Genomic DNA, 27,962 nt, shown 5'->3' with positions numbered 1-27,962 from the left:
CGGCTCACCATCTCTGAGACTCGTGCCAGCCCTAGAAGGGCTCTGGGCCACGTGGGGGTGGGGCTTCTCTGTTCTGCCCGCAGCTCCAGGACTTCCTGCTGGCCTCCAGCCTGTGGACATTTTATTTTGGGCTTCAAGGCTTTGGCAAACACCCAGAGCTGGAAGAGAACGCTTAGTAACTCATAGGAGCACCAGGTGTTTTTTGTGGATCCAGAGGGATTAACAGCCCCCAGAGACCGGCGTCCGATTTCTGAGGGACTGCTCGCTGTGAACTGGAGGTGGGAAGGCAGCAGGGCCACAGAGCAGGGATACACACAAGGTTGCTCTCTCGGGAGAGTGAGACACAAGCTCCAGGCCAAGAGGGCCAACTTGTGTGTGTCTGCACAAAAATGGAAGAAAAGCAGTTTCTGGATCAGTAGCTATCACCTGCTTACTGTTGATGAGGCTATGCAGGGTGCGCTGGGGTGGAGGGGTTGGTGGTTCTTTTTCTAAACATGTGAAAAACTGGGATGTATTTCCAAGAGTCTGAAATGTCCCTAGCATGAGATAATAGTCCTTTTATCCCTAGCCCTGGCTGAGGTCGTGATTAGAACTTTGTCTGCTTTTGGGCTTAAAGAAGGGTGTACACTGAGACCCACGGAGGGTTTAGAGCAGCACTGGCCAGCAGGAATATAACATGAGTCATGTATGTAATTTAAAATTTTCTGGTAGTAAAATGGAGTGAGTGAAATTAATTTTAGTAGTATATTTGACTTATTAATCCAACATATCTAAAATAGTATCATTTTAATATATAATCAGGATAATTGTTGAGATATTTTAAATTCTTTATACTAAGTTTTGAAATAACTTTGTAAAAAAAATAATTTTGTAAAAAGTGGAAATAATTTCATACTTACAACACATTTCCTACTGGTCCTGTCTCAGTGTTGAATAGATATGTGAGGCTCCTGGCTACCAGGTAGCATAGTTTCAGAGGAAGAAATATATAAAGCTGTAGATGGTTAGAAAACAGGACCAGGGAGAGAAAAAAACATACACCTAGAGAGGAAAAAAAAAAAGCCTGAAGGTCAACAGCCTTCAAAATGAAGGGGAAGTCCCTATGGTGGATATCAGTGATTTCCATCTCCAACAAGGATCCACATGCCATACCCACTCATCCCCCTCAAAAAACTGGTTTACATTTCAGCCCTGTGAGATATTTGGTTTAAATCTAAGGAATGCATTTCACATAGGGAGAGACTGAATCTTAGCTAACAGGATAAATATTTACTTCACCTTCTTCCTTCATTTATTCCACAGACATTAAGTAGGGAACCAGTCACCTCTGAGGGGGGAGTTAAGTTTGTACTAGATGTTAAATGTATCCAGATGTGAAGGCTGCAGTGATGATTATCCTCTAGTTTGGCTGTGACCTGAGTCTGAGGAACATATTAGCTGGGTCAGGATCCCTTTTCAGTACTATTGGATCCTTGAGTTAATGACTGCATGATATCATTACTGCACACTGCACCTTTTACACAAAGTATTTAAGAAAAGTTACAGAAGAGGGAGAAGCTGGGTGTTGCTATCATTCTTACCCCAGCTCTCCCATCACCAGCTAAGAAGGAGGTGGTGTATGGCGATTAGACTCTAGAGTTTCAGTACCCCATGGCTCTGGCACCTTGTGAAAATCTTCAGACTTCCCTGAGCCTTAAACTTTCCTCTTCTGCCCTCCCCAAGTCCAAGGGTGAGTATGAAAGTCAGATTAGGAAACGGACCTCTATGTGCTTTGAAAGCAACTTTAAAAAAATTTAAAAGATACTTTACAAAACAAAGGGATAGTAAGCTATCAGGTTCTTCATAATATATCTGATTCACCAAACTTCTTTTAAATTAAAGTACGAAATACTTGCTGTGTGGTTGATCCCAGTCATTCCTTTGGGATTACAACTGATGCTACAGTGCTTTGGTAAACTGGAGGTCATGTCAGTAGACTGTCTGCATCCTCTGTTTGTACTACACTTGACCTGAGGTTGGTAGGCCACCAGCTGGAGTTTGGGAAAAAAAAATTTTTTTTTTTTGAGAACTTTTATTTTCATGAGGTGTCATCCAGATTAACCAGTCTTAGCTCACTGTAGCTAAGGAACCTCAGTGTTAGATAAATGAGATGCTCCAGAGCCTTGTTCCCTAAAGTTGGTCTGTGGACCATGCAGTATAGGCATCCCCACATAGAAATGAACATCCCAGACGTGTCAGACCAGAAACTGCATTTTAACAGGATCCCAGGTGACGCTGACGCACATCAGCGTTTGGGCAGCAGCGCTCTAGTTTCCCCTGTAGCAGTTGTCAGTGCAACCTCAGCTTGAACAGCTGTTGGGACCAACAACCGCTTCCTCTCAAGGCAGCCCCTTCTATTGGACAGCTCTCACTTTTAGAAAGTTTTCCCTTCTGTCAAGTCAAAATCTGCCTGTAAAGATCACCCACTCAGGGATGCCACATAAAAGCCCACATAGTAGATACTTGGGAGTGTCATTATTTTGTTATGCAAAAGCCTTGATCCAGAGGCTGGATGGGCAGTGAGGTCAGCTCCCAGTCATCTGGCAAAGGCCCGCAGGTCTGAGACATCTTCTAAGGAGCAAAAACCCTTGCAGTTCTCTTTTTAATTGAGTTCTATCTCTTCTTTTAATCCTGCCAGAGACCAGGGAGGCTGGTTTAAGGAAATGAGGTTTGGAGGGGTTTGGAGAACTTGAAGTGGTTTTTCAAAGGACTAGAGTATGGAAGTGATGTCTGGAATGGAAGTTGGCCCCACAGGGCATGCAAGCAGATGGGGCATTTACAGCAGGGGGGAATGGGAAGGGATGGTGTGGTGGAGCAGTGTTAGCTCTTGCAGGCTGTGTGACATTGGGGAATGTGCTAAACCCCTCTGAGCATCAGCTTCTTAGGATTTAAAAGAAAATGGGATGATAACACTGTCTTGCCAGTCTCCAGGGTTTCTGTAGGACTCACTAAATATAATGTCAGTGGAGACAATTAATAATGTGGGAAATGGGTCAAGGATGAAAGAGAAGGTCCAACGAGATAGTAGATGAATCCAGGAGACAGGGCTTCTGCTAACTTGCTGGATGAGCTCAGGGAAAGTCCTCAGTGTCTCTGGACCTTCCTGGGAAACAAGTGGTCACACACTAAAGATCTGAGTGCTCTTCTAGAAGGCCCTGCAGTTGCTGTGGCTCATCAGTATTATTGCACATAACCTGGAGGGTTTCTCTAAAGATGGCTCTTCAAATGTTCAATTAGGGAGACTTCTTAAGAGTTGGAGTTGAATCCTCTCTGGGGTAAATAATTCCCAACACTCTTCCAGTGAAGGGCTGGCCAGCTCTACTACAGGATTGTTACTTTAAAGACAGGTCTGCTTGGCCTGATTGCACCTCATTTTCATGTCATCATGTGGTACCTGAGCTGGTGAATGAAGAGTGATGGTTTCGTTTCTACTGCTGTGTCAGGACACACGGTCCTGTTTCTGTAAGCAAGCCCTACTCTATGAGATATCGGAATTCATCTATCTCATACTTAGCTGGAATGTATCATTTGCAGGTTTTTCCTGGGAGAACAGCCTTGTTTGATACACCACATATTACCAGGGAGTTTTTCAAAAGCGTTACTCTCTTGTTTGTTTTATAAGTACAAGAAAATGGCATACCTGATAGTTTTATGAGCCTGTTTTGCCAGAGGACGCTCCCTGTCAACAAAATAACTGGAACGGGCTTTCGGTATATCAGTCCTTTCATTGATGCTTGCCAGCTAAGAGCGAGGGGACCAGCGTGCGTGCTCACAGAGGGACATGACTGTTCTTAAGGCCGCCCTTCTGTGTCTCTTCCCCACCAGTCTGGGGTCCCTGTGTTGTTCATCCTCACCTCACTGCAGCCATGCTCCCAACTGCCCATCTCATTGCCTGGATGCTTGCTTCTAACTCTGTACATTGCATTTTCTCCTCTGCACCCACCGTGTTGTCATGGAAACTCGGTGGCCATAGGCCACGAGTATCCGGTGTCATCGAGTGTGATGGTGTGGTATGTGTATTTGCTCACACTTTTATTTTTAATCCTTTTCAATGTGACATCTGCTAAAATGTCTCCCTTATAATTTGCTTGGTGATCACAGCCTTCTCATCATTCATTGAGAGCAGGACCTGATCTCACAGAATCTGAAAAGAGCTATGTGGTAAGATGCCTATTGAATACGACTGTAGCTTTTCTAAAGAGAATTCTGACTGATTTCTAGAATCTAGACTGGAGTAGACTGGTTGACTCACAGAGCCATTATTTTTAAGAATTTTATGGCTATTGTAGTAGAGAGAGAGATGCTAGGCTACCCCCCCCCTCCCAAAAAAAGGCAGAGGAATTTAGACACTATTTCTACTCTGCCTACATGTGGGATTAATATTTTAGTGCATGATTGGGGATACATACTTGCATCTCTATCCTGAAATTATTCCATTTGTAACGGTTACTCACTAATTACAGGCCTTTATGCTGCTGCCTTTTAAAATTTAATATTCATACTAAATCCCAAATTCTTCTGTATCTTACCTGTTTTTTCCATGCTTTCGCCTGGATCCCTCCTGCACTCCACTACTGGAATATCTATTTTTTTTAAACTGGATCTTCAACTCTGTTGTTTCCCTGGACTTATGTGCTTCGTCTGGAATGTTACATCTCTTCCTCTCTTTCTTTTTTTTTTTTGTCCCCATGTTGACTGTTTTATGGGGGTTTCTGGATATCTCGGGGCCACCTCACAGGAAGCAGTTTGCAATGAGATCATAAACATTGCCGAAAAATCTGTTCATTACTGCAGCACTGTTTCTCATCCCCTTGACTTTCATCACAAGGTATCCCCTTCTGACAATAAATCATCTTTAATCATTTCTCAGCAACCTCAAGCCCAGCAGCGAAGAGTCACCCCAGACAGGAGTCAAACCTCCCAGGATTTGTAAGTACATGTGGCGAACCTTGGTTGTTGCATTGTCCGTAGTCTGTTGCCCTTAGGAAGTGGGTCGTTGACTGGCTGTGGGAGCAGCCATGTAGGGGAAATGAACCCATCACTCCCAGCTTCTCTGAGGGCTTCTATGTAAGGCTGTTTCCTAATAGCCAATGTGAAAACAGGTGGGGGGTGAATAAAGGCAGTCAGGGCCTCTACGGGGAGGGGAGAGGTGGTAAGGAAGTGTAACTGCCATACAGGGCAAAGGGGGGCTGGGCTAACTGGTTTCATTCCTAGTGTTGTGAGAATACAGAGGGAGCAGTATTAATCTCGACTGGTGATGAACGAATAGGGTTGATCCATTCATTAAAAAAGAAAAGTATTAAAAAAAAAAAAAAAGAAAGAAAAGTATTGGATATCTCCTATGTTCCGTGCACAAAGGAGTAAACTCCATCCACAGGGAAAGGGGGTTTTGGAATAAGCATTGAAAGACAAGTTGGATTTGAGAGTTGGAGCAAGGAGGTAAAAGTCTTCCTAGCCGAGGAATCCAAATGTACTAAGACCCAGGGTAGGTGTTGTGTTTGGAGAACACCAAGAGACCCTTATAGCCACAGGATGCAGTTCAGGGAGGAAATGGAGATGAAGTTCAAGGGGCAGGTTGGGACCAGATTGTAGAAGCCAGAATGCAATGGAAATACATTTGGATGTCAGTCTGTATCCACTTAGGAGCCAATGAAGGATTTTAAAATAAGGAACATATTTGGAGTTCCCTGGCTGTCCAGTGGTTAGGACTTGGCGCTTTCCCTGCCAAGTCGTTGGGTTCAATCCCTGGTCAGGGAACTAAGATCTCACAGGCTGTGCAGCATGGCCAAAACAAATGTGTGGAACACGTTGACTGGATTTCGTTTTGGGGAGATAACTTGGACAACAGAATGGAGGGTGGATTTCAGAGACAAGGACAAAGATAGTGGTTTGGAGATATGAGTACAGCAAAAAAGTGGTGAGGGGCTGAGCTTGGACAGAACGGGCACCTTGTGCATGGAAGTATACAAGATTCCCCAAGAAGACAGGGGTAAGGAGAGAAGAGAACTGAGGATGGATCTTTGGGGAACCAGCTTTCAAGGCCAGAGAGTAGCAGCCAGCAAAGGAGACTGAGGAGGAGCAGCAAGAGACACAAGTGAGGGTTTAGGAGTGTTCATTGGTACTGAGCAGAGCAAGAAGGGTGTGGTCAGGGGTGCCCCTGCTTTGGAGAGGCTGAGGAGGGTAGGAAATGAGAAACGTCCTCTAGGTGGCAAGTGGGAACAATCATTGATGATCTCTGCAGTGACAGTGTTGGGTGCAGGCAGATGCTATGTTAGAAAGGGTCTGATGAGTCAGTGTGATGCTGAGTGGAAAGAGCTAGGGGATGGGGGCTAGAGAGTCAGGGAGCAGCAGAGGACAGGGGAGGTGTTTTCAGGATGCAGAGGCTCAGGCACTTAAGGAGGAGTTGACAGAATCAAAGATGTCAGAGAGAAGATGTAATTCAATGAACTAGCCCAGGGGCCGGAGCTTAGCCTGGCCAGGAGCGGGGACCCTTCCTTACACATGGAAACAGGGGCAGGAGGGGAGGAAAGTTAAAGTTCTGCTCAGAGTTGGGCACCAGAATTGGCAGAGGAAGTGAGGGAAGGACTCTATAGAACTGTGTCCCTGTTAGCATGAGGCCCGTCCAAAATCAGAGCCCACTGGGGACCCAAGCAGCAAGGTCACGGGACTGTGTGCAGCCAGTCTCTGCTGTCTGGGGTGAGAGCAGAGAGGCAGGTAACAGGGCTAACCTCGCGGAAATGAGGCAGGCAAGGAAGTCACTACAACAGTGAAGGGGCTGAGGCACCGTCAGGAGTCCAGTTTGGGCAAGAGACAGCAAGCAAATACAGAAACACCGAAGTGTATTGTTACCAAATGGAAGTTCATCAGTGTCACTTCTTCCTCATTAGTGACCTTACATCTGGCAGAGAGATCCATCTACCAAAGTCTCATGATATCTAGATAAATGTGGAAAATTAAATTGCCCCTTTGGCTTGCTAGCAGAGGACAACAAACCTCTTGTTTCTGGAAACTGGTTCCACTTATTTCTAATCCCTCTCACCCACACCCTGGAATTCACTGACATCCACTGAAAGTGGTAGAGGATTGGCTCATTTGGAAAGTTTTGCCTGCTAATGTTATGTTTCAAAGTATCAAGTAAACAGAATTGTGAACTGATAGGTGCTTCTTAGTGAAAGTGTGATAGTTGCTGAGTCGTGTATGACTCTTTGCAACCCCATGGATTGTAACCCACCAGGCTCCTCTGTCCACAGAATTCTCCAGGCAAGAATACTGGAGTGGGTTGCCATTCCCTTCTACAGGGTATCTTCCTGACCTACAGGGGATTGAACCCACATCTCTTGCACCTCCTACATTGCAGGAGGATTCTTTACCATCTGAGCCACCAGGGAAGTCCCAGTAGGTGCTTCTTAAGCATTTGTCAAAAGAATAACTGAAAACAAGGCTTTATTTGTTGCCAAAGCAGGTACCAATTTCACAAGTAGTCCAGCTTGGTCTAGAGCCTGTCAGAACAGCACAGGCCATGTTGCCTTAGGCCAACTAGCAAGTAAATAAAATTTTTAACCCCAGACATTACTGGGATAGATATGCCTTCAGGAGTTTTAGAAAAATGGCATCCACATTTCAAGGCAATTAATAAAATATGTGTTGGCATGTAAAGAAACTCAAGGTAGTATTGCTAAGTAGTGTGGTAACTGGCATATACTTTTAAAAATTATATATATTCACCTGACAATTGCTTCATGCTCTCCAATGTATGTGACCAGGATATAATGTCTGTCTCTGGACCTAAGTAACTTCTGATTATCCTTGACAATCTACACATATTATCTTGTGTTAAGAACTTGATTAACTTTCAAGGGGGAGCATCTAGATAAAAAAGCTTGGCTAAAGTAACCAGGTGAAACTAAATGAAAGCAACAATCATGACTTGCTTCTCAGATTCTCCATCCCTCTGATTCTTAATTTACTTATCACATATTGAATGGATCTCCCCCAATGCTAAGTTATTAGAGAAAGAGCCAATAAAATACTTTTATCCCCACTAATGAGTAGGAAACACTACACAAATGTTGATTTAACTGAAACAGGTTTTATTTATTTATTTTTTTGAAACATGTTTTAAAAACTCATTTAATGCCATCAGCATTTGAGTCACTTACCAATCATTTTTTTGAATTTACAGATTTAGCTACCAAGCATTGTATAGCTATATACCACAGAATGATGATGAATTGGAACTCCGAGATGGAGATATTGTTGATGTCATGGAAAAATGTGACGATGGGTGGTTTGTTGGTAAGTGATACCGTGCTTTTCTTATCTGTTGTGTACTGAAGGAAAAACTCAGAGTGATGAGTCACAAAAAGAGCACTGTTCTCTGCACAGAAGGAGAGCCGTCTCTGTTCCTATACCACCGTCAGGAATGCTGGGCCACCCAGTATAGGTTTGTTCTCAAATCAGTGTGGATGATAGTAACTATGAACCTGAAGACCAAATATGCCAACATCTACTGCACAGAAGGGCAGTTGCCAGTTGCATTTATTGAGTTCTATTTGTATTTGGGGGGTGGGATGGGTGGGGACACTGCCTGGCTTGTGGGATCTTAGTTTCCAGACCAGGGCTTGAACCTGGACCCCAGCAATGAAAGAGCCGAATCCTAACCACTGGACTGCCAGGGAATTCACTGTTTCTATTTCTGTTGTGCATCTGTCTGTCCTACATTTGGAAATTTTAATATTTAAAACTCCTGTGGAACAACACAAGATCATGTGCATGTAGATTTCTGCCATGAAGTGCAAGCATATATGTAGAGTCCGAAGACCTCATTTACTCCAGGCTTCTAATAACTTTAACTAAAGCAATACCTGATGAATTAAAGGAGTCACCTTTATAGGATAGAGCAGAGAAAGATCAGAATTTGAGATTCTGTAACAAAACAGATGCTTAGTAATACCTTCTTACTGAAGTTCTTTCAACAAACAGCCTATAAGACAAAAATAGTCCTCTTTTCACAGATTCAAAATCTTTACCATCTCGATTCTCTGCAGCCTCCCTGGCCATGGCCCTGGGGCTTCAGCTAACTGTTTTAGATGGCGTTAGCTTTGACTCATTCTTCTAGATGTTTTAGTTTGTGCAACAACTCCAAGCCACTGGTAGTGGCTGCTTGAAATGTGTTCAACAGGATTCTGAAGCCCTAGCCAAGTCAACTGGGGAAAGGATGCAATGATCAAATTATGCTGTCTGCTGATGAGAGTAATGATGATGCAACATCTGTCTGCCAGCCCACCCTTCAGCTTTAGAGAAAGTCCAGTTTCTAAGACTCTGTGCTCCTAATGTAGGGGACCAAGGTTTGATCCCTGATTAGGGAACTAGATCCTGCATGCTGCAGCTAAGACCTGGAGCAGTCAAATAAATTAATTTTTAAAAGTTGATTACTAAAAAAAAAATTCCAAGGGAAGGAACTCGGTTAGGGACCCAGCAATTCTGGACATCAAACAGTCCAGGAAAGGTTCTGTGGTAGCTCAATGTTCTGGAATCCTGGACAAGGTTGGTAGCAAAGACACAGAGTCAATTTGGGGCTTAGGCACAGGCTTAGGAGAGAAGTTTCCTTTCACTATGCAGTCATATCCAGAGGACTTTCAGAAATGCCACAGTTTAGAAGTCTAAATCCCCCTAACCTTGGTGTGTTGGATAGCTGTGTTCATTCTTCCATAAAAGAGAAGCACTGGAAAGAGCTGTGGGCTGGGAGTCTGAAGACCTGGGTTCAAAGTCTGCCTCTCTGTTTGGGCTTCCTCATCTGAAAAAAAATGGGAGTGTTAAAGAAATGTCTTGCTTATCACCCAGCTATTCTGCAGCCTAAAAGAGATAAGATAGGGCAAAGTGATTTGGAAACCATATGCCCTTCTACAAGCTTTGGGATTGTTATCAAGGACTGTCTCTCTGAACTCAGTTCTGAGTCAGTCTTCTCATTGTGTCTGTGTTTTTTTGTTTTTAATAGGTACTTCAAGAAGAACAAGGCAGTTTGGTACTTTCCCAGGCAACTATGTAAAGCCTTTGTATCTATAAGAAGACTGAAAACCACAGAGATGATTTTTATTGGAGGACGAAGCATAATTCATGAATTGGTCTCTTTATTTAAATGTTGAGTCAATAGGAAAACTAATGCAGTGGATAAAGTAAGAAGCAAAAGAGAGGACAGAGAAGTGTTGTATTTAAAACCTGAGCCTGTCGAAGCTTACTGCGTGTATCGGACAGGGCTGAACCATGCGAAAAAGGAATGAGGCAAGTCGGTATTTACTTAGCTGCTTCTGGGAGCCATGTCAGCCCTGCCCTCCTCTTCCCAGCTTGGGTAACCTGACCTGGAGTACGGTCCCAGAGCAGTTAAGCCAGAACTGCCTCTTGCTGCTTCAGGCTTGACCAGCTTTGGCTCAAAAGGGTCGTTTAGCCTGCAGGTGCCCTCAGAGCACCAGCCAGATCCCCAGCCATCCTCCAAGGCTCCACACGGACTCCTCCAGTTGCCCTGGAGCCTCCTGGTCCCCTAACACTGCTACAGATCAGTTGGGCCCACCGAGGCAATCCCTACACAGTGGTGGAGACCCCAAACAACCCAAGGCCAAGTGCCCCACTGGAGGTAGGTAGGGAAGTAGAGGTCAGAGAAGGCGCTCCATGCACTCAGCATGCATGCAGCGTTACCATTGACGCCCCTGGTGTTCAGACAGAAAAGCACACAAGGCTTGCCCCTGGAGCAGGGTGGTCAGGCAGATAGTTCCATTTGTATTTCCAGGTGATTAAGGCAAGAAGCCTGTAGCTCTTGAGGTCCCCTGCCATATGGCTCTTTCCATATCATTGGCTTTTATAAGCAGTCATTTTCTGGGCAGCATAGTATCATTTACAGAATGCCATTGCTACCCTTACTTTTCTGGATTGTTTTAGGCCAGGACAGTTGGGGGTTGACAGGCTTATTCTTAGAACAAGGGATGGTGTTCAGTGACTCAACGTAACACACACTGATGTATACTGGATGCCTGCGGCCACCAATGAGCAAGGCGTGCTCCAAGCCTTAGAAAGGGTTCACCACATCTCCATTTTCACCATGTATCCCCCTAGGAGCCCGACGACCACTCAGAATGTAGGAATCCAGGGTTATGTATCCTGACACACCCTGTGGGGCTTCCCTTTAGAAGGTGCAACTGCAGTGGCCCTACATTTGAGGCTGTAATTCTGCTACTTTCAGGAGGTCTGTCTTTTGTAGGGGGGCCAGAGCCAAGAAGGGAGACCTCTGTGATGCCTGGGGTGTACAGTCACAACTTTATCCAATTCAAGGATGTTTATCGACCTCTGTTAGACACCTTAGAGAGATAAAGATAGAAATGACCCATTTTCCTGCCTGCCGGGAACTCAGAGGTGATTGGAGAGACAGACACACAAAAATACTGAATCAAGAGAGACTGCGATATGTGCTAAGAAGGGTGTGAGAGGAAGAGATGAATTTTCCCTGTCGGGATCCTAGAAAGCATTGTCATATATCTCTCTCCATTAGCTCACTTTTGAACAACTAGGATGCTGGAAGAACCTTTGTCCGAGGGTAGTTTGTGGCTGGAAATATTTAGACCTGCTTCCAGGGTCTTCCAACTCTGATCCTCCCCACAAATCCACATTCAAGGTCATAAACAGGAGAAGCAGTTCCAGGTTGATGGGGTTGTGTACAGGACTCCTGGCTCTCTGCAGGTAGCTCAGAATTGGCCTGAGGTCCCAAAGTCTGGAATCTTTCCAAGTTCATCTTGGAAGAGTTCATCTTCAGTGCCTCAGCTTCTGTCTCCATTACGCATCTTAGAACCTCGTATCAGCTGACCACCCTTCAGACAACCACAGTTCCCTCACTCCCTCTCCTCCAAGTCCTGCTCTCAGGAAAGCAACTGCCGCTGACTCCTTCACACTGAAGTGTAAATGACGGATGAGAAGAATGTGTTACTTCTTCCCAGAAACATTGGTTTTTAACTAGAACAGATCACAGAGCCTTAATTCCCAGGGGAAAGGCTGTGGAACCAATGGTGGAGGGTGGGGCTGGGGAGTGCGGGTGAGGGTGGATGAGCTTCCTGTGTAGAAAGGGACTTCTTGCTATTCCTTAAGTAAGACGCATTGCTTTGGAAAGTCCACCTCACCATCCAAGGGCGCTCGTTTCTGTCCTCCCCCTTCGAATATAGACCCCGTGCATATTCACATACACTTTGCACAACAGCGTTTCACCTGTTTTGGAATGTAATTCTTATATTGGCTAATGTGTTTCCTAGTCTTTCTTAGATGCAAACCATAACACGACTTTATCTGTTTTTTGAGGGGGTGCTTATTAAGTAGGTAATTTTGAACACCTCTTTAAATACAGCTAGAAAATAAACCAATTTGTAAAGCCACATTTGCATATGACGCCAGCCTCCCGACTTTGTATATCTCCAGAATCCCAGGTATGCCTCACCAGTTTGCCCGTCTTTAATAAACTCATCTGTTAAAATCTGCATCAAACTTCAGCTTCCTATGTATGACAAAACAAGGAACAAAGGGTTCCAATTGCTCCTTTGTCTTCACACATTTAGTAATACAAAATACCTATTTTTATGCTGAGATATTTATACAGGTTTATTAATCGCAAGTGCAACTAACTGGCGGCATGCCCTGCAACACACTGTAATAGATTAGCCATGCTTCTGGGTAAAGGCAAGCCCCACACTACTTATCTTTTGCAGTCTCTCTGGGATCAGTAAGAGAAAAAATAATCACATGCTTAAGAAACGGGACTGTAAATATGTATATTTAACTTTGTATAGCCCATGTACCTACTTTGTATAGAAAAATAATTTTAAAAATCTGAACTGAAGGGGAGGGGGGTATAATAAGGAAGTCATGAAGTTTTTTGCATATTTAAATGAAGGAATTCCAAATAACTTACCTGCAGATTTTTAGCACAAAAATACCACTGTAAAGTGTTATAATTTTAAATAATCATTCTTTCTGGGAGAGAAAGTAACTGTTATCTCGGTTATAGTGTTTTCTTCTTATTTCATTTTTGATTTTTTTTTTTTTTTTGCAGTCCTATTTATCTGCAGTAGTATTAAGTCCTATTGCTAGGTTACTACAAAAAAGATTATATTCTGAAAGAAAAATAACTGACATTATATATAACCAATTAATTTAAAGTATTGCCATTTAAATTACACACGAAGAGCATGTACCATGCAGACACAGATTTTTCTGTTCATCTATTTTTCTTTATGCAGTGGATCAATTTGACAAATAGATGTTGAATTACTACATTGGCTGTACATATTATTTAATAAACTTCATTCAAAATTGTGTGGCACATGCGTATTCTTACCATTCATTGTTTCTTTCCTTCCCTTTCAAGTTTCTCAACTGAAGCTTATATTCACTGCTTCAAAGGTGCACACTCACACCTGGCTTCCCCCTGAAGGCGGTAAAGAATCTGCCTGCAATGCAGGAGACCTGGGTTTGATCCCTAGGTTGGGAAGATCCCCCGAAGAAGGGAAAGGCTACCCACTCCAGTATTCTGGCCTGGAGAATTCCATGAACTGTATAGTCCATGGGGTTGCAAAGAGTCAGACACAACTGAGCAACTTTAATTTTCACTCCCCCTCTGAAGACGCCACTTATTCTATTCTCAAGAGGCTAACTCCATGATACTCTGTGAATTGATTAATGTTGACCACTTTGCCATTCTTTATAAAATTTTGTTCTGATTATAAGAATAATGCACATGTCTTTAAAAGCACAACTGACCATTATAACATATGTATAATGGGTCTAGATTTACTCCATAAGACATGGGGACAGATGACAATGAGACAGCACTTAGTTTTTCTAAACATGTTAAATCTGGCCCTGAGTCTTCTCTTGCTACAGTGGGTAAAGATGCAGTCCATCCTTCTGTTCACTCCCAAACCAAGTTTCTCGAGGCTGCAGCATTAGACATCCAGCCTCCCCTGGCGTCTTCACTGGGCCTGGTTGGGGGGTGGGGGGCACACGGTGTGCAGGCTGCTATAACAGAATGGTCTGTCCCATAACAGGAAACCCCCAAACTCCCACCCTCCCTGACACTGACTCTCCTCCAGTTTCAGCTCAAAGCACCCATTTGTACTGCTACCCCTTTGGAGTGACTCGGAATCTCCCCTGCTTAAGCTTCCAACAGTCTGGGGAGAAGGGTCGTCTCCCAGGGATCTGACAGCCTGACAGCCCTGATTCACAAGCACCACTTCTGCCATCATCCTGTTCAGCACATCCATCAGTCGTAACTGCAAAATGCCTTTAGAAACTAACCACTTCTATCTCCATAGTCCAAGCCATTTTCTCACCTGGGTCATTGCAATCCAATCACTTCCCAGCTGGTCCTCTCCCCGCTTCTACCCCTGACCCCTCTATCTTAGTCTGAACAGAGCAACCAGTGTGATCCCTCTGGTGGCTGCTCCTCTCAAGAGTGGTGCAATGGCCTCAAGTCCAGTGGATGCTGACTTGCCCTTCCTCACATTTGACTTTCTCATTGTTCCTTCCAGCCACACAAGTTCTTCTGGCTTCAATCTCATCAAGTATGCTTCAGTTTAGTGTCTTACAAATGTTGTACCCTGGGCCTGAAAGACCCTTCCCCCAGAGCTGCATGGCTTCCTTCATCCCTTTAGGTCCTTGTGTTACCTTCTCCAGGAGGCTTTCCCTGGCCACTTGATATACAATAGAACCCTCCTGTCTCCACCCCAAAATTCTGTTCCCCTATTGTTTTCCTCTATGCTTCTCCAAACACTCATCACCATCTGCTTTTTGTTTTCACAATCAATTGTATACAGGTCACAAGAGTAGTGATTCTGTTTCACTATTACATGCCCAGCACCAAGTGTCTAACTAGCTGGCACTCAGTAACTCAATCCTTTGAACAAACAAATGAGTGAATAAATGAATTAATAAATGAACCCCTCTAGCCCAGAGAGCTCAGAATATTGACACTAATTGTGAAAGCAGGGGACCATCATCATGTCACTTTCTAACAGCAGCAAAAATAGAAATTAATCTCTTTCAATATTCTGGGCTCATGCACACATAGAAAGTGAAAGCTCTCTGTAATTAAAGTCACCTTCCCACAGAGATCACCTAATTATCCAATGTAGGATCCTCCAAGTTTTTTGCTTTCTGTGAATCGATCCCTGGGTCAGGATGATCCCCTGGGGGAGGGCATGGCAACCAACTCCAGTATTCTTGCCTAGAGAATCCCATGGACAGAAGAGCCTGGTGGGCTACAGTCCATGGTAACACAAAGCGTCGGACATGACTGAAGTGACTTAGTATGAACATGCACATACAAAACACATCTCTAAGCAAATGTTTAACACAGTCTTAGATGCTTTTTTCCCTATTAACAATAGAACTTGAACATATTTCCATAATTTACTTAACCAGTCCCCTATTAATGATGCAACAGTTTGAGGCTGTTGCCAGCTTTTTACCACAACAAACAATGCAGCATTGATTTCAAATTGTTGGCTCAAAGAGCAGGAACATTTCAAATGTTAAAGAAATATTGCCATCCCAAAAAATTGCTTTGATTTTCATCCCACCAAATTTGGGAGTGTGTGTCCCCACCACTCAACTGTCTGCTTCCATGAAAGGCAGCTCCTTGGTTTGCCTGCATTTTACAGCTGGCAGCTTCTCAGTCTTCTTTCTAGACCTTCACCACATCTGTTATTCTCTCTCCACATGTGCTCCTTCAGGAAACAAATTTCTTATGATAATATTTGGCCCAAAGAGTCAATTGTCTGATGGCTCCTTTCATTGATAAGTGGTGGAAAACTGACCTACTGGCCGGTATTGAGTCACTGCACTGGGAAGAAAGGAGCTGCAACTAGCCTCCGGCAGGAGTGAATCCAAAGGCTCAGTCTTTCTCTGTATTTGTCTTCGTTTTGGCTCTGTTGGTGGTGTTTGGCTACATTTTTCACCTCTGAATGTGGTAACAGGAACCATGATTGCAGGCAGTTCCAGCCTCATTCTTGCAGTTCTCTGACACTAAACCAGGCAAATGGGGCTTCCTGTGGCTTCCCTGAAAATGATTCCAGATCCTGGTGGGCCTGCCTTGGATGTTTATCATTCTTGGATTCATTGCTTTGGTTAAAGGGATGGCAGTGTGATTGGCAAGCCCACCAGAACGTCATGGAATAGAGGAGAGGTAAAGGCCAGGGGAGGGAGTGTCCTGCTACAAGAAGGCAGGTGGATAGATAATTGTCCAAAGTGGACTTTAAGCACTATTGTGACAGACTTTGGGAAATGAGATACCATGTTCCTGTCCTAGGACAAAATTCAGTGTAGCTGAACGTTGACTCTCTGTGCTGAAACTCTGCCAGCCAAGGTCTTAAGGACACAGCATAGGAGTATAGCCATTCAGAGGAGGGGGCTGATGTGACCAAGGGGACATGGTACAACTGTATTATACACTAAGAAACTGGTTCTTCTGAAAGAGAACAAAGATGGGTGTCTCAAAAGTCATGAAGTGTTTGGGTGAGTTGCATGTGGTATATACAACTGTTGTATTTTGGACATGTTGTGAGTGTATATTGGACAAGTTTTAGCATGAGGGGATCAAACCTATCTCAGGGATACTTAGCTGAGACTGATTTGGACAAACGGAAGAAGTTACTACTTGGTAACAGGTAATCTGTGGAATGCATTAGCCAAGAAGGTGGTTCAGATTGAAAATATTTATCTAGGATGGATAAACAACAAGGTCCTACTGTATAACATAGGGAACTACATTCAATATCCTATGATAAACCATAATGGAAAAGAATTTTGAAAAAAGAATGTCTATATGCATGTAACTGAGTCACTTTGCTGTACAGCAGACATTGAGACAATTATAAATCAACTATACTTCAGTCAAAAAAAAAATGAAATTTAGGGGACTTTTCAAGTGGTTCAGTGGTTATGACTTTGCCTTCAAATGCAGGGGTGAGGGTTTGATCCTTTGTCGGGGACCTAAGATGCCACATGCCTCATATGAGGCCAAAAAACCAAAACATAAAACAGAAGCAATATTGTACCAAATTCAATAAAGACTAAAAATGGTACACATCAAAAGGAAAAGAAAAAAAAAAATCTAAAACAAAGAAAGTATTTAAAAATGTAGGGACTTCCCTGGGGGTCCAGTGGTTAAGACAGCACTTCCACTGCAGGGACATGGGTTCGATCCCTGAGCAGGAAACTCCCACATGCCATGGTGTATCAATAAATAAATATAATTTAAACAAAATTTAAGATGAACCCATAGATATAAAAGCCTGATATGAGGCTATGTGACATGAGGCTATGAATGACCACGTGACACTTTATGAGGTCCTAAAGAACAACTTCTCTGCTCTTCCAGGCTCCTCATTCTGGCATCATCAGAGGTAAAATACTGGGTAGACTGAGTCTCTGGACCTTTCTGGCTTACTCCTTTTTAAAGTGACTTCTGACAAACTCGAGTGAAATTGCAAAAGAGATAGATTTGAAAATCATCTTCAAAACAGCATAAATCATGTAGACTGATGAGAGCTTATATTATCAAGGTCAGAGGATTGCACAGTATGGTCTGTGGACCTTTAGGAGTCCACAGTCCCTTTCAGGAGATTCACAGAGTAACAACTATTTTCATAATTTGTGGTAGCCAGCTTTGAAGGAGGCCTTCAGTGATCTGCACCTCTGGGTATTCACACCCTTCTGTGGTCCCCTTCTGCATTCTATGGGTTGTGTGTGGCCATTAGAATATGGCAGAAGAGGTGGTAAGTCAACAACAAGTCTAGGCCATAAAAGCCACTGTGGCTTTTGTCTTTTATTTGGACTACACTTTAGAACTAAGTCCTAGTTGTTGTGTTGGATAAATGTGCTAATACATCCAAAAGGAGGCATTAAAATGAATAATAGTCTGGGACATTTTTCACGGAACTGGAACAAATGATCCTAAAACATATGGAATTTATAAAGGACCCAGAATTGCCAGAGCAATCCTGAGGAAAAAGAACAAAGCAAGAGGCACATCCTTCCAGACTTCAGACAATACCAAAAAGCTACAGTAATCAAAACAGTATGGTATTGGCATAAAAACAGACATATGTTTCGGTGGAACAGAATAGGGAGCCCAGAAATAAACCCACACACCCACAGTCAATTTTTAACAAAGGAGGCAAAATATACAATGGAGAAAAGACAGTCTCTTCAATAAGTGCTGCTGGGAAAGTTGGACAGCCACATGTAAATCAATGAAGCTAGAAGATACCCTCACATCATACACAAAGATAAACTCAAAATGGCTAACACACTTAAACATGACATGACATCATAAAACTCATAGAAGAGAACATAAGCAAAACTTTCTCTGATATAAATCGTAGCAACATTTTCTTGGGTCTTGCAAGGCAAAAGAAATAAAAATGGAAATAAACAAATGGGACATAAACTTATAAGCTTTTGTATAGCAAAGGAAGCCGTAAACAATAAGAAAAGCTACAGACTTGGAGAAAATATTTCAAATGATGAAATTGACAAGGGCTTAATTTCCAAAATATACAAACAGCTCATACAACGAAATAACAACAAAAATAAAGCAACCCTATCAAAAAATGGGCAGAAGACCTAAATAGACATTTCTCAAAAGATATATGGATGGTCAATAGGCATATGAAAAAAATGCTCAGTATCATTAATTATTAGAGAAATGAAAATCAAAAATTACAGTGAGGTACCATCTCACACTGGTCAGATTAGCCGTCATTTAAAAAGTCTAGAAGATGATGCTGTTAAAGTACTCCATTCAATATGCCAGATATGTACACACATATATATCTGAGTCACTTTGCTGTACAACAATAATTAACACAACATTGTAATTTAATTATACTTGCATAAAGAAGATTTTTAAAAAGAGTTGTAATCATCTTATATAAACCCCATGGACAAATTGATATAAACTTTATCTCAATCCTATCAACATTTATATCCTTAACTTTAGTTCTCACTAGGATAGGACTCAATCAAGTTTTTTATCTTACAAGAGGAATCATAAAGTCTTTGTTTCCCAGTCTATTTTATCTATTTTTATATAAAAGACTCTGGGATCTCCAAAATAGAGTTGAACCACAGAACTCATGCCCTTTCGTCAATCTTGATTAACTGGCTTGTTGCTCAAGTAGCTGTTGGTCAAGTGTCTCAGTGTAATTTTCCAGCCCCTTATATAATTTAAACTGGAATAAACAAAGTGAACTTTTCGGCCTTTGGTGTTGGGGACCAATAGGGGTTCCTTTCGGCCTGTTTAACATTTAGGTAGTGTAATATCAAGCAGGAGATGGTAAGCATGAACACCGACATTTTAGGAATCAGTGAACTAAAATGGACAGGAATGGGTGAATTTAATTCAGATGACCATTACTACTACTGTGGGCAAGAATCCCTTAGAAGAAATGGAGTAACCCTCATAGTCAACAAGAGTCCCAAATGCAGTACTTGGGTGTAGCCACAAAAACAAAGAATAATCTCTATTTGCTTCCACGGCAAATCATTCAACATTACAGTAAAAGTGAAAGTTGCTCAGTCGTACCAGACTCTTTGTGACCCCATGGACTATACAGTCCATGGAATTCTCTAGGCCAGAATACTGGAGTAGGTAGCCTTTCCTTTCTCCAGGGGATCTTCCCAAAACAGGGATCGAACCCAGGTCTCCCGCATTACAGGCATTACAGTAACCCAAGTCTATGTCCCAACCACTAATGCCAAAGAAGCTGAAGTCAAATGCTTCTATGAAGACCTACAAGACCTTCTAGAACTAACACCAAAAAAGATGTCCTTTTCATCATAGGGGATTGAAATGCAAAAGTAGGAAATCAAGAGATACCTGGAGTAACAAGCAAGTTTGGCCTTGAAGTACAAAATGAAGCAGGGCAAAGGCTAACAGAGTTTTGCCAAGTGAATACACTGGTCAGAGCAAACAACCTCTTCCAACAACACAAGAGACAGTTCCAACAACACAAGAGACATGGACACCATCAGATGGTCAATACCGAAATCACACTGATTATATTCTTTGCAGCTGAAGATAGAGAAGCTCTATACAGTCAGCAAAAACAAGACTGAGAGGTGACTGTAGCTCAGACCATGAACTTCTTATTGCAAAATTCAGACTTATGTTGAAGAAAGTAGGGAAAACCACTAGGCCGTTCAGATATGACCTAAATCAAATCCCTTATGATTATACAGTGGAAGTGACAAATAGACTCACGGGATTAGATCTGATAGAGTGCCTGAAGAACTATGGACGGAGATTCGTAACACTGTATAGGAGGCAGTGATCAAAACCATTCCCAAGAAAAAGATATGCAAAAAGGCAAAATGGTTGTCTGAGGAGGCCTTACAAATGGCTGAGAAAAGAAGAGAAGCGAAAGGCAAAGGAGAAAAGGAAAGATACACCCATCTTGATTGCAGAGTTCCAGAGAACAGAAAAGAGAGATAAGAAAGCCTTCCTAAGTGAACAATGCAAAGAAATAGAGGAAAACAATAGAACAGGAAGGCTGTATGTGTGTGCATGTGTGTGTAGAGAGGGACTAGAAATCTCTTCAAGAAAATTAGAGATACCAAGGGAACATTTCCTGCAAAGATGGGCACAATAAAGGACAGAAACGGTATGGACCTAACAGAAGCAGAAGATATTGAGAAGAGGTAGCAAGAATACACAGAAGAACTATACAAAAAAGATCTTAATGACCTGGATAACCATGAGGGTGTGATCAGTCACCTAGAGCCAGACATCCTAGAGTATGAAGTCAAGTGGGCCTTAGGAAACATCAGTATGAATAAAGCTAGTGGAGGTGATGGAATTCCAGCCGGGCTATTTCAAATCCTAAAAGATGGGGACTTCCCTGGTGATCCAGTGGTTAAGAATCTGCCTGCAAAGGCAGGGAACACGGGTTCAATCCCTGGTCCAGGAAGACCCCACATGCCGCAGGGCAACTACTGAGCCTGCACACCTACAGCTTGTGCTCTGCAACAAGAGAAGCCACCACAATGAGAAGCCCCCGCTCACCACAACTAGAGAAAGCAATGAAGACCCAGTGCAGCCATAAATAAATTAAAAAAAAAATTTAAAGACTATTTAGAAAATAAATAAAATCCTAAAATATGATGCTGTTAAAGTACTGCACTCAATATGCCAGCAAATTTGGAAAACTCAGCAACAGCCATAGGACTGGAAAAGGTCAGTTTTCATTTCGATCTCAAAGAAGGGCAATGCCAAAGAATGTTCAAACTACCCTGTACAAATGTACTCATTTCACGTGCTAGCAAGGTAATGCTCAAAATCCCTCAAGCTAGGCTTCAACAGTATGTGAACGGAGAACTACCAGATGTACAATCTGAATTTAGAAAAGGCAGAGGAACCAGAGATCAAATTGCCAACATCTTTTGTATGTTGGATGTTGGAAAAAGCAAGGGATTTCCAGAAAAACATCTACTTCTGCTTCGTTGACTATGCTAAAGCCTTTGACTGTGTGGATCACAATAAACTGGAAAATTCTGAAAGAGATGGGAAAACCAGACCACATTACCTGCCTCCTGAGAAACCTGTCTGCAGGTCAAGAAGCAACAGTTAGAACCAGACATGGGACAATGGACTGGTTCCAAATAGGGAAAGGAGTACATCAAGGCTGTATATTGTCATCCTGCTTATTTAACTTACATGTAGAGTATATCATGTGAAATGCCAGGCTGGATGAAGCTCAAGCTGGAATCAAGATTGCTGGGAGAAATATTAATAACCTCAGATATGCAGATGATACCACCCTTATGGAAGAAAGTGAAGAGGAACTAAACGGCCTCTTGATGAAGGTGAGAGAGGACAGTGAAAAAGGTGGCTTTAAACTCAACATTCAAAAAACGAAGTTCATGGCATCCAGTACCATCACTTCATGGCAAATAGATGAGGAAACAATGGAAACAGTGACAGACTTTATTTTCTTGGGCTCCAAAATCACTGCAGATGGTGACTACATCCAAGAAATTAAAAGACGCTTGCTCCTTGGAAGAAAAGCTATGACCAATCTAGACAGCATATTAAAAAGCAGAGACATCACCTTGCTGACAAAGGTCCATCTAGTCAAAGCTATGGTTTTTCCAGTAGTCATGTATGGATGTGAGAGTTGGACCACAAAGAAGACTGAGCACCGAAGAATTGATGGTTTCTAACTGTTTTGTTGAAGAAGACTCTTGAAAGTCCCTTGGACTGCAAGGAGATCAAACCAGTCAATCCTAATGGAAACCAACTCTGAATAATCACTGGAAGGACTGATGTTGAAGCTGAAACTCCAATACTTTGGCCACCTGATGCAAAGAACTGACTCACTGTTAAAGACCCTGATGCTGGGAAATACTGAGGGCAGGAGAAGGGGGCAACAGGATGAGATGATTGGATGGCATCACTGACTAAATGCACATGAGTTTAAGCAGACTTTGGAAGATAGTGAAGGACAGGGAAGACTGGTGTGCTGCAGTCCATGGACTTGCAAAGAGTCAGACATGACTGACTTAGCAAACAAACACGTGTAATATCAAAGCCTTGCGTTTTAATTCCATAAATGTCCATTTTATTTATCCCATTTAAAATAACTACCTAAAGATTTCTTTATCTATTTGGAATAAGTACCTTTAAAATTTCTACCTTGTTGGGGAAATGTCTCTACACCTTCCCTAGAGTTATTTCTTTCCTGTTAATGGACCTAATTTAATGTTTTTATTAGCATCTGTAAGACCCATTGAGCAGAAGCTAAGAACACTATAAGGCTTTCAAAACCAGTTTTTCTTGTTTGATTTAAACTAAGGGAGTTTTTAGGTTAACTATTAGAGATACAGATATATTTATATTTTCACCTTTTTTTCATAGGCACCGATAAAACAGGTGCTTATAATGAGAGTTCTCTAAAAATCTACCAATTTAGAAGTTTCTCCAGTTTAATTTAAAGCATCTATCATCTGGCTGTTAATGAGATATATATTAATAGTGACTCAAACCACTAAGACACAAGAGATTTCTCCTTAAGAGAATGGGGACTTTGTCAACTGAAAGGAATCCAGAAAGTTTACTCCCCAAAATAGCATGGCAGAGGTCAAGTTTTCAAAACACACACACACACACACACACACACACACACACACACACACACACACACACACACACACACACACCCTAAGATCAGGTAGAACATTTACATCTCAAAGACACAGGAAGAGAAATGCAAGTTCCCCCTACAAGGCTTTTGTTTAAGGTCGGAATTTGCCTGGGAGCATTCCTTCAGAGTGACCTGAGAGTCCAGTCTCCCAGTCTTGCTGTCTTCCAAAAGACCGCTGAATAAGACAGAACTATCAGCTTCTAGGTTGCACTCGTTTTTTTTTTTTTTCAGTTGACACCATAATGGAAAAGAATATGGAAAATATATATAAATATGTATGTAAATACAAATCCCTTTGCTGTATGCCAGAAACTAACACATTGTGAATCAACTATAATTCAATAAACATAAATCTAAAAAAACAATAGGCTGCAAGTCAGAACACATGGATTCAAGTACTGCCTCTGATACTTACTAGGTTATGAGACCTCAGAAATGTCACTTAAGCTGAGCCTGGGTTTTTTCATCAAGGAGGGGGAGACATCTGGACCAAAGAGGGGGTTCTGTCAGGAAGAAGGAAAAAGAAGTGATGTCTGAAGGGCAACCTGCAGTGGCCCACCACAGAGCATTCCAGTTTTTCAGATGCTTACTGTGTACCAGTAATTTTCATGCATTATCTCATTTATTTCTCATAGCAAAACTATAAGGTAGATATTCTTATCTCTGTTTATAGGTGAGGAACCTGAGACTCATAAATTCAGCCCAAGGTTTTACAGCAAGTAAGTGGATTCAGTCTCACTTCAAAGCCAGGGTCCTCTCCACTGATTCTACTGCTTTCAAGGACAGCCATCAAGGACAAGTCTGCAGACCAGTATACCTCAGGAACATCTAAAGTATACTCAAAGATAACAACATCTCCAAGAGTAACCTCATAGAATAAAGACAACCATTTGAGGAGCACATATTATGTGCTTGAATGAAAATTCAGTATGTCCCTCCTCAGTCTTCTGCCAGAGCCAACAACAGTATCAATGGCATAGAAAAAATCTTCATGAATCCCTCAGGAATCCATGTCATCTTACTCTTTACCACTCACAAGCCTCTCAAAAGTGTGGTCCAGCCTCACTGCCTGTGCCTCCTCACTGCCACACAAACCCTTCACTGACTGCAGTATGTAATGTTACAGATCTTCAATGCTCAAAGGCTACCAAGAACTTTGTGCTTCTCCATATTGCCTGTACCTATTAAGAATGACTTCAACTATAACAGCAGGTGATGCAACAAGCAACAGCTTATGTGACACAGATATGTCTTATATCTCACAGGAAGGCAGACAGGGCTCTGAGTTAGTGTTTGATTCTCCTGGTCTCTCATCATTATAAGCTGGCTACGATGGCCACTCCAAGCTTCACATCCTCATACAACTATACTTGAAGGCAAGAAGCAGGACATAAGACAGAGTTTTTCTTTTTCTCATTACCTGCTTCCCTTCAGGACAGATCATATGTGGGACCACAAAGTAAGCTGCAGTAAAATTTTAAAACTGAAATAATATCAAGCATCTTTTGCAAACAATGCTATAGAATAGAAATCAACTACAAGAAAAAAACCTGCAAAAACACACAAACACACGGAGGCTAAACAACATGCTACCAAACAACCAATGGATCACTGAAGAAATCAAAGAAGAAATCAGAAAATCATTGAAGAAATAAAAAAGTACCTAGGGACAAATGAAAACAAAAACACAACAACCCAAAACCTATAGGACACAGCAAAAGCAGTTCTAAGAGGGACGTTTATAGCAATACAATCTTACATAAGGAAATAAGAAAAATCTCAAATAATCTAAATTTATACCTGAAACAACTAAAATAAGGAAAAACAGAACCCAAAGTTGGTAGAAGGAAAGAAATCATAAAGATCCAAGCAGAAATAAATGAAATAGAGACTAACAAAACAATAGAAAGGAACAAAGGAAATAAAAGCTGCTTGTTTGAAAAGACAAACAAGATTATTAAACTTTTAGTCACTCTTAAAGAAGAAAAGGGAGAGGGTGAAAATCAATAAAATTAGAAATGAGAAAGGGGAAGTTATAACTGACACCAAAGAGATACAAAGGACCATAAGAGAATACTACAAGCAAATATATGTCAATAAAATGAACAACCAAGGAGAAATGGACAGATTCCTGGAAAGGGTCAATCTCCCAAGACTGAACCAAGAAGACAGAAAATATGAGCACATGAATTACAAGCACTAAAATTCAATCAGTGATTTTAAAACTCTCAGCAAATAAAAGTCCAGGACCAGGTGGCTTCACAGATGTATTCTATCAAACATTTAGAAAGAAGTTAACACCTATCCTTCTGAAACTATTCCAAAAAATTGCAAAGGAAGGAACACTCCCATTCCATACTAATTCTACGAGGTCACCATCACACTGATGCCAAAAAAATTAAGAAAATTACAAACCAGTATTACTGATGAACATAGATGGAAGAATTCTCAACAAAAACTAGCAAACCAAACCCAATAAAACATTGAAAAGTCATATGCAATGATCAAGTGGGATCTATCCCAGGAATTAAAGAGTTTTTCAATATCTGCAAATCAATCAATGTGATATACCAAATCAACAAATTGAATAAAAACCATATGATATTCCAATATAGTCCAGATATTTCCTCTCTTCCTCAGACCTCTGCTCACACCTTACATTTTGAGTGGGGCCTTCCCTGACTCTGTCAGACAGAGAAGCCACTCACATGCCAGCCTGGTACCTTCTAATCCTCTTAAAAAAAAAAAAAAATCTATATCTATCTATCTATCTATATATGATCATTTCAATAGATGCAGAAAAAGCTTTTGATAAAATTCAACACCCATTTATTTATTTGGCTATTCCAGGCCTTAGCTGCAGCACACAGGATCTTGAGTTGCAGCCCTCGAACTCTTTAGTTGCAGCATGTGAGATCTAGTTCCCCAATCAGGGATGGAATCCAGGCTCCCTGTATTGGGAGTGCAGAATCTTAGCCACTGGACCACCAGGGAAGTCCCCAACACCCATTTATATTAAAAAAACCACAACTCTCCAGAAAGTGGGCATAGAAGGAACCTATCTCAACATAATATAGGCCATATATGATAAATACAGAGCTAAAATCATATTCAATGGTGAAAAGCTAAAAGCATCTCCTCTAAGATCAGGAACAAGATAAGGATGTCCACTCTCACCACTTTTATTCAACATAGTTTTGGAAGTCCTAGCCACGGCAATCAGAGAAGAAAAAGAAATAAAAGGAAACCAGATTGGAAAGAAAGAAGTAAATTTGTTTGTATATGACATGATACTATAGGTAGAAAATCTTAAAGTTGCTCTCAGAAAACTAGTAGAGCTCATCAATGAACTTGGTAAAGTTGCAGGATACAAAATTTAATAGTGTAGAAATCTGTTGCATTTCTATACACTAACAACAAAAAATGAGTGAAATTAAGAAAACCACCTAAATTACCATGGCATCAAAAAGAATATCTAGGAGTAAACTTATCTATTGAAGAGATCTGAACTCCAAACAGTTTAAGACTCTGATGAATGAAATCAAACATGACACAAACCAGATGGAAAGATATACCACATTCTTAGACTGGATGAATCTATATTGTTAAAGTGACTATACTACCCAAAGCAATCCACAGATTCAATGCAACCCCTATCAAATTAGCAATGACATTTTTCACAGAACTAGAACAAAAATTTTTTTAATTTGCATGGAAGCAAAAAAGACCCTGAATAGCTAAAGCAATCTTGAGAAAGAAAAACAAAGATGAAAGGCATTCCTTGGTGTTCCATTGGTTAGGATTCCATGCTTCCACTGCAGAGGGTATAAGTTCGATCCCTGGTCAGGGAGCTGAGATTCCCACAGCTGCAGAGCAACTAATGAGCCCTTCTGCTCCAGAGCCTGCAAGCCACAAATAAAGAGCCTGCACACCACAACTACTGGGCCCATGTGTCACAACCTCAGAGTCCATGTGCAGCAATGGACTGCAATGGACTGCACAAAAGATCCTGTGTGACATAACAAAGATCCTACAAGCTTCAACTAAGACACAGTGCAGTCAAATAAATAAATATCAAAAAAGAAGATGTGGTGTGTGTGTGTGTGCATGTGTGATGGAATATTACTCAGCCATAAAAAAGAATGAAATAATGCAATTTTCTGCAACATGGATAGATCTAGAGATTGTCATACTGAGTGAAGTAAATCAGATAGAGAAAGACAAATATATGTTATAACTAATATGTGCAACCTAAAAAAAAAATAGTACAAATGAACTAATTTACAAAGCAGAAACAGTCACAGATGTAGAAAACAAAGATATTACTTAGCCATAAAAAAGAATGAAATAATAACATTTGCAGCAACATGAATAGACCTAGAGGTTACCGTGAAGTGAAGTCAGAAAGAGAAAGACAAATATCATGATACTGCTTGTATGTGGAATCTAAAAATAATAAGATACAAATGAACTTATTTACAAAACAGAAATAGACTCACAGACATAGAAAACAAACATGGTTATCAAAATGGAAAGGGGGCAGGGAAAAATTAGGAATTTTGAATTAACATATACATACTATTATATATAAAATAGATAACCAACAAGGACCTACTCTCTAGCAAAAGGAACTATACTCAGTATTTAGTATATTCTTTTCCTACAAGGGAAAAGAATCTGAAAAAGAAA

The 27,962-nt window shown here is 41.5% G+C and overlaps 1 protein-coding gene across 5 annotated transcripts in view; it reads left to right on the top strand.

Annotated features, from left to right (window-relative positions):
• The window catches only part of SORBS1 (sorbin and SH3 domain containing 1), a 232,300-nt gene extending 218,907 nt beyond the window's left edge, over nucleotides 1–13,393 (top strand). For 4 of the 5 annotated variants that reach the window (XM_061162242.1, XM_061162241.1, XM_061162244.1 and 1 more), the window contains 3 exons: nucleotides 4,910–4,968; nucleotides 8,222–8,334; nucleotides 10,037–13,393. In XM_061162242.1, coding sequence (XP_061018225.1) covers nucleotides 4,910–4,968; nucleotides 8,222–8,334; nucleotides 10,037–10,104 — 240 coding nt within the window. In that variant the 3' untranslated portion in view covers nucleotides 10,105–13,393. Of the gene's footprint in view, nucleotides 1–4,777; nucleotides 4,969–8,221; nucleotides 8,335–10,036 lie in introns of all 5 variants that reach the window. The other variant, XM_061162243.1, reaches the window with a different exon arrangement.
• The last annotated feature ends 14,569 nt before the right edge of the window (nucleotides 13,394–27,962 follow it).

This window comes from Dama dama, chromosome 15, assembly GCF_033118175.1.
Source record: "Dama dama isolate Ldn47 chromosome 15, ASM3311817v1, whole genome shotgun sequence".
NCBI classification, from domain to species: domain Eukaryota; kingdom Metazoa; phylum Chordata; class Mammalia; order Artiodactyla; family Cervidae; genus Dama; species Dama dama.
Note: the sequence above shows the minus strand (reverse complement) of the source record. Positions and strands in the feature narration are given on the sequence as shown.